Source organism: Lates calcarifer, linkage group LG6, assembly GCF_001640805.2.
Source record: "Lates calcarifer isolate ASB-BC8 linkage group LG6, TLL_Latcal_v3, whole genome shotgun sequence".
NCBI lineage: Eukaryota > Metazoa > Chordata > Actinopteri > Centropomidae > Lates > Lates calcarifer.
The window spans coordinates 21,995,746-22,006,800 of record NC_066838.1 but is presented as its reverse complement, the minus strand read 5'-3'; the positions used below and the strand labels follow the sequence as shown (position 1 = coordinate 22,006,800).

General features: G+C 40.3%; 2 protein-coding genes across 2 annotated transcripts; both read right to left on the bottom strand.

The window, feature by feature from the left end:
• Positions 1-361: 361 nt before the first annotated feature.
• Positions 362-3,625, bottom strand: LOC108890475 (thyrotropin-releasing hormone receptor-like). Its single transcript, XM_018687345.2, is given in 3 exon segments — positions 362-1,567; positions 1,569-1,904; positions 2,817-3,625. Coding segments are annotated over 3 exon segments (1,167 nt in total). The 5' UTR covers positions 3,585-3,625; the 3' UTR covers positions 362-1,504.
• Positions 3,626-5,551: 1,926 nt separating this feature from the next.
• Positions 5,552-10,760, bottom strand: ocstamp (osteoclast stimulatory transmembrane protein). The gene is made up of 3 exons (XM_018687348.2): positions 10,081-10,760; positions 8,204-9,224; positions 5,552-8,112 (listed from the first exon to the last, which is right to left on the bottom strand). Exons 1-3 carry the CDS (start codon positions 10,116-10,118, stop codon positions 7,759-7,761), a joined length of 1,413 nt encoding a protein of 470 aa, XP_018542864.1. The 5' UTR covers positions 10,119-10,760; the 3' UTR covers positions 5,552-7,758.
• Positions 10,761-11,055: the final 295 nt, after the last annotated feature.

The following is an 11,055-nucleotide window of genomic DNA, read 5'->3' as shown; positions in this document are numbered from 1 at the left end:
GCTCTTACAAAGGATTCATGTTTCGCTAATTGTTGCTATTTCAATTGTTATTTACTTGCTTAAATTTAGTTTTGATTATGTTTTTATCATTTAGAGCTGCAACAGGGAGCTAGGAAAAAAGAGAAAAAAAAGGTCTGATTTGATTTGCTTAATCAAACATGGCATAAATAATGGCTAATTAATGCAAATGAAAACAAGAGAATTAGAAGTGTGTCCTTGAAATGACCCATCTGTTATTCCTTATTAAACCCAGTGCTGTATGTAAACATGTTACTGTTTCTACAGTTTAGCTTCTATGCTAAATCACAGTTTTCTAAAGAAGATACTGAATGAATAACTTTCAAGTTTTATTGTAGTTCGACACACAAAACTCTCATAAATAAAGAGAATGCATACATTTTTAGGATTGTAAAGGGATTTGTTAATCCCACGGTCCACAGGAAACCGCAAAGCCTGTTTACAAAATGTAATCACACAGGATCACGTTCTGGATCAAACATGTAACCATGAAGAGGATTTATACATGTGTCTACCAATGGTTGTTTTAAATATTCAATATCAAGGTATATGACAAGTAGAGAGCTGGATATGTTGAGATGCAGAGACATGCAGTGTTGTGGCAGACAGCACAAGACGAGAGAGACTGCAAACTTGTTGACAACAATTAGCATCACAATATTTTTTCAATAATATAGTTGCTGTCAGAGTTGTTGCACATCTCCAGTGGCTTAAATGACAACTATTTTCCTTCCCTGACTCGGATGATGTTGTGAATTGGAGCTGATTTGTTTGCTGTCAGAGCTCCCGTGGTCATTAGCTCCTGCTGCCTCAGTTTGGTCAGGCTGGAAATCTAATGACAAACTTTTCCCTCATGCAGAGTTGGAGTCAGAACTAATTTCAGGTTATCGTTTATGTTCTATTTTTTCATTAGTAGTTCACATCTGATGACAATTAGTTTGCCCTCAGATCGAATGTGGGTCTTTGTCTCTTGAGGATCATTGGTGAAACTTTTTGATTGAAAAAAACCTTTGGCGCATGTTCTGATGCATTGAACTGAACTGTGTTTTTATAAGTGCCGCTGAAGAGCACGCTTAGGTCCTTGTTGGGTAGAACTAGTTAACATAAAGTCTGAATATTGCTGGAGAGGAAAAGTCCAAAAATGCCCCCACAGCATCAGTATCACATAAAATGTCAGTCGTTCCTGGTCCTTCTTATTTCATGTCTTCTGTGCACTAAAATTGTGAGTACAGTATTTCCACAGTTCAACACTAAACAGTTTGAAATATATACTAAAGCCTGATGTTAAATACTTATTTACACAACTTCACCACAACTACAAACAGCACAAACACAACCTGTGTCACAGCAAACATAAAGAATATCCACAGATTCCGGCTTCAAGAAATAACATTAATTTTAAACAATAAAATGCAAGATACCCACAAATAATTTATCATACACACAGTCTGTCCTAAAGAACAAAACAAACTCATTACAACTGTTATTAAGAGATGCTGAAAGTGCTTGTCTCATCATTTGTTACTTTGAACCTCTTGTTGGTTTGGCCAGCTCACGTCCTCCTGCTCCGTGACAGGTTCATTACTCTCATGGGACGAATCCTTCATCACGCTGTAATACATCGGCACATTATACTCGACCGCCTTCTCCTTGTGTCGCCAGCTGCACTTGCAGAGCTTTTTGAAGGCGACGCGAAACTTCTGAGACATGAGGTTGTAAATGATGGGGTTGATGGCACTGTTGGTGTAGATGCACATCCGGCAGAAGAGCAGGAACCAGGTGTCGTGGTAAGGCGGGTCGATGAAGGAGTTGACCACCACCAGTGTTCGGTAGGGCATCCAGAGTAAGGCGAAGAGGACGACCACCACGGCCAGCATCTTTGTTATCTGTTGATACAGAGTGACAGAGGAGCATGGAAACCAAGGACTAGAGAGAGATGTAGTTATGTGACAATAGCTAGGAAGAGTGCAATTAAAATCATCTGAAGAAGCACACTGTCTGACTCAGTGTTAGTGTTGTAGAGGATGTTAACAAGAATCGACAACTCTGCTTGCAGCTCATTAAGGTTGTGCTTAGAACAGCAGCACTTTGAACTAAACGCTAATGTCTGTATGCTAGCATGCTCACAATGACAATGCTAAAGGTCAGGTTATACTAGAAAATAACTAGTTTGTACAACAGGTGTGACAATATCAGAAGACTGAAATGTTTCTAAATGTGCTGATCAACCACCTTCGCCTTTGAGTGTTCTCGCCTGGCCAATAACTGTGGGTGAGGTGGGTGTAAAAGTCAGTGTCAGAAAATTACAGAAATTGTCAGTCACAGACCTACCAATCCAGGAGTTTCTGAAGCCATTTGACCATCTGATGAATGCTTCTGATGAGGCATACTGTCAGTTTAACATGCTGATGCTTAGCAGGAAGGTGTTTGCCATGTTCTCTATCTTAGCCTAGCGTGTTAGCATGCTAACAGTTGCTAATTCGCTCTAGAACTAAACTTATGATTTAATGGTTGTAGACGGAAACTCACCAAAGTTTTTACAATTCATCAGTTGTTGTCAAGACATGTATCTCAAAATCACAAATGTCAACTGCAAGGTGGCTCTAAAGGAAAAGTCGGGATCACCACAGTCAGTAAGATTCATCATCTGATGACCATGAATATCTGAACAGAATCTACCAATAGATGTTGAGATATTTCAATTTGGATCAAAGTGGTGAACCAACCAACCAACCAACCAACCAACCAACCAACCAACCAACCAAGTTTTCTGTAGTCAGTCCAGCCTTCTCCAGTACCTGTTTCCTCGCAGAGACCGCACCCTTGTTGGCCTTGTTGGTGCTGTTAGAGTGACCCTGGTGAACCGACCCTCCTCCGGCTCGGTCGTTGAGATGCGACGGCAGAGGGCTCATGAACAAAATCCTTGCGATGAGTCCGTAGAGCACGGTAGCCACAATCAGGGGGATCACATAAAACAGAGTGAAGTCCAGGAAGTAGATTGGCATGTAGAGGCTCCTGGAGACACGGTAGCCACAAGTGACCACCACTCCGTTGGTATAGACAGTTTCATCTGTGTCCACCAAGAAGAACCACATAATGCAGTAGAGTGAGGTAAAGACCCAGACCCCAGCTATGATCCTCTTGGCCCGGGAAACGGTGCATATGAACTGTGCTTTTATGGAGTGACAAATAGCAATGTATCGTTCGATGGTGAACGCCGTTATGGAGCAGGATGACACGTTGATTCCCAGGTACTGAAGGTAAGTTATACACAAGCAGCCTGTGTAGCCGTATATCCAGAAGGCTACAACATCAGAGATGTTTGGCAACCCTGCAGCCAGGAGCACAATGAGGTCTGCGATGGCCAGACTGACGAGGTAACAGTTGGTCGGGGTCACCATGTGTTTAGTGCGCAGCACAACTAGTACCACCATGATATTCCCAGCAATCCCAACTCCACAGATGAGCATTGTCAAAAATATTGTTATGACCTGCTCCTCAAGGGGGTTCAGAGGTATTTCTGTCAGATTCCGAACATCCTGAAAGATGGTTGTGTTGTTCTCCATCGTGTTCGAGTTCAGAATTCAGTTGATCTCCAAGGATGCAAAACAAGTATCCTGAAGGCAGAAATGCAAAGACAGAATAATTAGGGACTGTACTTAAATCAATGGGGTGTGGAAGAGATACAGTGTAATCCAAAACCAGAACTGAAAGAGAAATTTTGGAATGACATTAATCAGGTGGGCAGAAACATGACACCAAATAAATGATAATCTTGACCTGTAGTTGCTGGAGTCTGTACATAAACAACTGCTAACAAGGTCACAATAGCAACTTAAAAGGTGATGATATATCAATGTTGTGTTCACAGCTTGTTTCTGCTGCCCCCAAGTGGCCAAAAAACTAAAATCTGTCCTTGCAGTGAAATAAAGATTTTCCCAACAACCATTAATGCACACAGTTGAAGCACAGTTTCAAAATTTATGGCAAATATAACAAAATTATGAATATTTCAACCATTTTCTATCGTAGAATAAACAGATGCCAAATGAAAAAACAACATTGTTTTACATATTTAACTTTTTTTGTTAAACTTTTTTGTTGATAGAGGTATGTAGTCATTAATATCCATAAAGATTCACATGTATTTATTATACCTATATTGAATACACATGGATAAACATTGGTCCTATTAACTAGTGGGGAAATTAAGTCCTACAGCAGTAACAGGATCGTTATCCTCTGCATATGATAGACTAGAGAACACCTTAATGACCCACTGTGCACACTAAAGCCATCATTTGCAACTAAATTAGTCCTGCAAGAAGAGGCTGAAATATAAAGAAGTCAGACAACCCTCTTCTCATCCAAAATAAAGCAGAAATAAATTTCTAAAACATTTACAGTTTATTCAAGTCCAAAAAACGAAAAACCATAAAAGAGTAAATAAATATTTTCTAGAGAAGAAAAAGGGGAGCTTACCATTCTTTGCGAGAGGCAGCGCTCACTCTGACACGGTCGCAGCGCTCAGGTGCAATCAACAAAGAAACACAGATGACTGCTTAGTCCTCCTCCAGTGCCGCTCTACTCGTCCACGCTCTCTCTCCTCCTGTATTTTTTTTTTCCCAGTGCACCCTTCCCTTCTTATATCACACAGCATTATATCTACACTGCAACACACTGCCAGACACTTGAAAATCAATTCCTCCTCCTAGTCCAAGCTGTGATAGTCATGTCAACCACTGTGACCATGGCTATGACCACAAACCCTGTAATTATTGAAAGAGCAGAGGAGGTAGCCTGCAATTCAACACATCAAACACAGCACTGAGTGGCCATTGAACTGAAATGGCAATAATTATGAAGTAGACCTGTTTTTTTGCCACTAGCAGACATAATTTAGTTAACACTTCATCGTGTGTGAAAGGACAAATTAACATCTTTGGATTCTCTGATTTGGCACAAATTCAGGAAAAAAAAACTTGTGTCCTGGGGGACAAACGGGAAGGCACTTCATAAGATTAAGATACTTACTATTCCTGTGACATTTTGGGAGAGCTTTCTGAGCTCCCGGCTGTCTGACTGTGTGCTAGATGCTGATACTGTTACAGCCTGGTGCTCCCAATAGCAGAAAGCATTAGGTAAGATTAAAACTCATCGTTCACAAAAATCTAATCTGTTTCTGAAAGCTATGAAAACTGATTCTAACAAAGCACTTAGAGCTTGGAGAGATCTTTAACCCTCTATTTGTGGACAGGACAGTCAATACAAATGCTAATGCATAACAGATGATTGCATTTTCATAGAAAAATAGTTTTCAGCTGCAGAGTGCTGCAGTCCACCAGACTGCCTCTAATGAAAAGATAACTGCCTCACAGAAGGAAAACACCCCTGCAGCACAGTTCTTGTCCAGGTAATTGTCTGATTGATCTGCTGCATGCTAAGAAGTCTGTCACACACCGATCGGCCACAACATTAAAACCACCTGCCTAACATTGTGTAATGGAGGGGGGGATCTAGGGAGTTTTGGGGTCAGGTCAACACCTTTTCCTCAAGTCATTTCAGAGCACATTTCTGCAGTGTGGTGGGTGCACCGCCCTGCTGGGGGAGGCCCCTGCCACAGGGGAGTGCTTGGTCTACAACAATGTTTAAGTGGGTGGTGAATGTCAAAACCCAAGGTTTCCCAGCAGAATGAGAAGTGTTATTCACTTCATCTGTCTGTGGTTTTAATGTTGTGGCACAACTACTCCTTCTTCATTTACATCTTTATTTAAGCTTCATCTTGTTTTCTTTCCTAACAGCCTGCTGGTGTGTCGGTCAATGGACACTCATGCTGTGCTTAAAAAATTTGTTCAAACCCACAGATATTGATTTTAAGTTTTAATTGAGTTCACAAAGTTTCTAAAGGTACCAAACCTGCAAAGTTGACCACTGGGGAAATGTGTGTAAAGTGACATTGATATTTATATTTGTTGGAATGGTGCTGATCTATTTTACATCGCTGGAACAAGCTGAATATTTATCAGTATTAGCCTGTCAGACAAGTAGATTTTTCTAGTCTTAAAGCTACTGAAGGAGAAACAGTAAGAGGGGAAAATTGGACATTTTTACATTTTAACAATAATCCATCTTCTCAGGTCAGTGCACTGAGCATGAGCCCAGAGCTTTCACACTCATAGTAAGCAACACACTGATGTGAGAATTCATAGAAACAGAAAATATATGAATTATTTATCATTTCTGGACCAACAACAGTGCATCATCTTTACATGGGCTGCTGGATTTTTGAGACAATCATGAAGTAGCCAAGAAGTCAGGAGTAAAAATAGATGATGAGAGGAATTCTATTATTATTCTGGGATGAGGTCTTAAAATAAACTCCCTGAAGGCTCATGGGAATTTAAAGCAGGAGTGCACTGATATGCAAAGGACTTCTTCAGAGAAAGAAAGTGATTTTTCTTTTTTTCTTCTTCTTCTTTTTTGTAAGACCACACAAAAATGGGTGAGTGAATTATTGGATGTGTGCATGAAACAGATTCATTTAATCTATGAAGGTTATGTAGGCCAATACAATATTGAAAAAAAAAGTAAGAGCTAATCTATTGGTGTTAATTTTCAGTCAGGAGTTACTGTGTTATTCTCTGTTCTCATTTGTCCAAAGCACCATAGTGGCATCTAGTGGGACTGAGGGGTAAAAAAACACACATATTGAACCACACAAGAAAAAAACAACACTGCACACACAGCAAAGAAAACTATAATGTACTTCTCATCTTTCTGTGGAAAAAAAAAATACTGTTACCGGCATGTTGCTGTCGAACAACCAGGGTGGATGCAAATTGAGCAAATGATGAAATACGTCTACAAAAACCACATCTGGGTTTAGCGTGAGCACCTAAGAGGGGGCTCTCAAGTGGTGATGCGCTTGCAGAGGAAAAGGTGTTGTGACAGTGACTCATACGCAGGAAGCCCCCCCATCAGCTTATGTTTTTGAAATCAAAAACAGAAACTCAGCATAAGAGCACATGGTGATACAAACTTTAAAGAACTGTCCTGGGGGCATCGAGGCTAAAAGTCTGCAGCCATGTTGTGCCGGTTCTGTGAGGAAGAGTTTAGACACAGTGGTGCTTTGGGCTAAATGCTAATGTCATTATGCTAACAAGCTCAGAATCTTGATGTCTTAGTTTAATGTGTTTGCATGCTAAGATTACTAATTAGCACTAAACACAAAGTCATTAGTTTTGCAGATATTAGCAACTAAAGCACTGAATAATTACATTTTGGCCTGATGATGGAGCTGGATTAAAAGTTTAGTTGTTACGAGTCATACTGTGGCTCACGTGAATATTTGTACCAAATTTAATGTCAATCCATCCATTATTTGTTGTTAAAATAACAGACGTTAATCTGAGCACTCGAGGAAAAGTCAGGGGATTAAATACACTGTGTGGGAACCATGAATCTCTGTATTTATTTTGTGCCAAATCAAGTCGATGTTGAGGTTTCACTGGACAAATAAAAACTTTGACCCACCAAAGTACTAAGGATTCACCGCAATCCATTCAATAGTTGCCAAGACATTTTACTAAAAACCTAAATGTTAACCTCATTGTGGAAAAGTCAAGGGATTCAGTCTGTAGGCTTCATCCTCTGGGGACCAGGACATGCCTGACATACATCTCACAAGGCCTAAACATTATCAGGAAAATTAGACAAGCTCTGCACTGTGCATTGACAACTTCACCCACAGGCAACCTCAACAGAAATAGTCTCTTTTTGCTCTTTTTTATTCTGCTTTGCTTGTATTTTCTGCATCAAGTAAGCCACCCTCCTCTCCTCCTGCTCTCTGAAAAAGGAAGCAGAGATTTTCCTGCGCAGCCGCCTGGCGTAAACCTCGAGGAACACCAGAGAGTAACTCATCAGCCAGAGACATCCCAGCAGGAGCGCAACTCCCATGTTCGGAGCTGAAGTTGTCACATCACAGAGTAACGGCTCAGGGCTGAAGGTCCACTTGTAATCCCTGTGGAAGTTTGTCAGCTCCCGTGTGATGCAGGATTGTGGGATAATGCAGAATGCAGGGGGGAACCACTTAACCTAAAAAAAACAAAAAACAAGAGCAGATAAAAGAAAAGCTGCAGGTAGAATTAAAGGCGCTGCAGTGGTGAAGCTCTGTGTGCTGTCTTACCTTATAATTGACACTTATGCTGGCAGATGTAGGTGGAAAGTCCAGTAACCAGGGCAGAGTTACTTGAACTATATTATATACAACATGATCCAAAGCTACAATAGAGGCAATAGCAATGAAATATAGTGTTACCAAAACCAGTGCCATGAAGCAGGATGCACACTCCTGAGTTGTTATTTTACAGCTCATGTGACTGATTTTATTTTTAGCTGGTCTTTTGTTACCAGCAGGAGCTGCTTTGAGTTTTTTCTGGAGCTCTTGGGAGATGTAGCCATTATCAAACTGAACTGATGTCAGATAAGATTTCAGGTAGCGTGCAGATTCAAAGATCAGTAAAGCAACAAAAATGGCAGCGAGAATCCGGTTCGACAGCAGTTTGCACGCTTTTAAGAAGTTCCTGGCACCTGAGAAGTTGACCTCTATCTGTCCAATCATTTTACTAAACCTGCTTTTAACTCCTGACACATCAACATGTGTGAAATGATCTAACTTCCTTAAATTAGTGACAATGCTCAAGTCTTCCCTCTTCACTTTGATGGCTTCCTCTACGAGGTCTTGCTTCACCTTGTTTAAGGGGTCAGATGAGTTTAGTAAAGTCTTTGTAAATCCCTCAGCGGTGCATTTCAGGACGTGTGTTACCGCCCCTACGTTCACCATGATGTTAGGGATGATGTTCACCACTAAAACCATGACAGAGGCTGAGATGAGGAGTTTGCGTCCCTGTTGGGTGCAGACGGTGGGCAGGATCATGGTCAGCACACAGCGCAGAGGGTGAAACAGGAATGAGACCAGGAACACAGCCACGCTGTAGATGCAGGTGGTCTGAACAGACGCCTCGTGGTCATATCTCAGAGTCTTGGACAGCCAGTGATGAAGCAGGCCACCGGTGATGATGGCGAGTGTGAAACAGAGGGACAGCAGGGTCAGGACGTCTCTGCCAGCAGGTGTAGGAGCAGAGTAAACATCCCAGAGATAAAGCAGGACAGATTTTAAAGCCTGTCTGCAAGATCCTGCTCTGCTCCTGAGGATAAAAAATACAACCTGAGCAAAACTGAGGAATAATTTGACACTTGGAAATATTTGCTTTATTGCAAAGCAACAGATGAAAAGACTGACACCACTCTCATGTCTGTATGCTAAAGAAGAAGATACAGCTAGAAACTAGTTAGCTTAGCTTAGCATAAAGACTAGAAAAAAGGGGCACAGCTAGCCCGACTTTGTCCTAAGTACAAAAATACAATTACCAGCACCCCTAAAGCTCACTAATTACTCACTAATTAACACATTTTTATCTCAATCCATACACAAACATGAATAGAAAAAAAGATTATATGCGACCTTAAGGAGAGTTACGCTCAGATTAGTTTACAGACAACAATTTGTATTGTATTGACTAATGACAAGACTCCTGGAAATCACTGTATCTTACCATCATTTGTTAAGAAATAGCTATAGCAAGTAATGTCCACTTACCTCACTCTCCCCAAGAAACACAAAGAAAACAATAAAGTATCTCATAAAATATTTTCTTCAAAAGACAAGATTTTTTCATATACAGGAGCTCATTATAATATGAATACTATGAAATATTAAATTATGAATAATTACCAGGACTTTTTTTTTTTTTTTTTTTTACAGATGTGTAATTTTAGACTAGTACTACAAATTTCAATTATGTAGGCTTACAAAAGACACGTTCAAGAGTAAAAACTCATGTATATAAACCACATAGTTTTGTGATAGATAGATAGATAGATAGATAGATAGATAGATAGATAGATAGATAGATAGATAGATAGATAGATAGATAGATAGCCAATATTAACTTTAGAAAGTTATTAGACTATTAAGGCTCAATCAAAAATAAAACTTCTTACCTGAGAGGAGTAATAATAATCTTTGTGATACTCTTCATCTTCTGTTAAATTATGAGATTGAGGAAAAACAGGACTGGGAAGTGTTGGAGCACTGTGAAGGTAAAAAGGGGAACTTCCCTGAACAGTCACGGTCATGTTGGTGTCATGTTGGTGTGGGTCGCCTACAAGTTCCCATGCGGGAAATGAAAAGGCAGCTCCGCTCCATGTAAACCATAAATGACACAAGATCATATGGAGAGGCATGACACAGTCACACACACAACGTGACACAGGTCACACTGACCTAAATTCAGTTTGAGGGTGACATAAGATTTGACATAATTTGTCATACTTGTTTAAGTCAACTCCCACATGTGTGAAGTTGATGTGAAGTGTGATTACACATGGTTTGTCTAAAGTCCCCCTCCACTGCTGAAGGAGGTTAGTCTAGAAATTTGGCTGCATTCAAACCATTTCCTGTTTACTCTACACTTTCCTCGAGACGTATAGACCATAAAACTGATGACTGTGGCACATTTTCAAATCATTCTTGTAGCCATGGCTGGTTCTAGGTCAGGTCCCATAACTCACAGGGCTTGAAAGTCTTAATTACTGAATTACAGACTCATTGCTATTTTTAAATGTTCTCTACATCATGTGACAACTGAAAACAAAACTTTTAATGTTTGATTCTTGTTTACCTCTTTCATCTGTCCATCATCTTCCTCTGTCCTGACCTGGAAACTCAAGCTTGCTGCTTTTTGTTGATTTAAATAATCACAAAACAAAGCATATTGTTTAAGTTTGTAACATCACAATGAAAAAAAAAGTTAATATTGATTTGTCAGACTCAAAGCTGCACCGTGACAAGTGCTATCTCCCTATCAGACAGTAAGTGGCTGGACGTGGATGCTAATTCAGCCTCAAATCAACCTGATAGCAGCTACGTTTCTCAGATGGTGGACTTTAAGCAGCCTACTGGACATTATGTGAAAC

Bases quoted from the DNA above. Each gene is read 5' to 3' on its own strand.
- ocstamp (XM_018687348.2), bottom strand. From the start codon at position 10,118: ATGAAGAGTATCACAAAGATTATTATTACTCCTCTCAG. The intron at 9,225-10,080 runs GTAAGAAGTTTT...TTTTATCCTCAG, and splicing joins ATTATTATTACTCCTCTCAG to GAGCAGAGCAGGATCTTGCA. The intron at 8,113-8,203 runs GTAAGACAGCAC...TGTTTTTTTTAG, and splicing joins GCATAAGTGTCAATTATAAG to GTTAAGTGGTTCCCCCCTGC.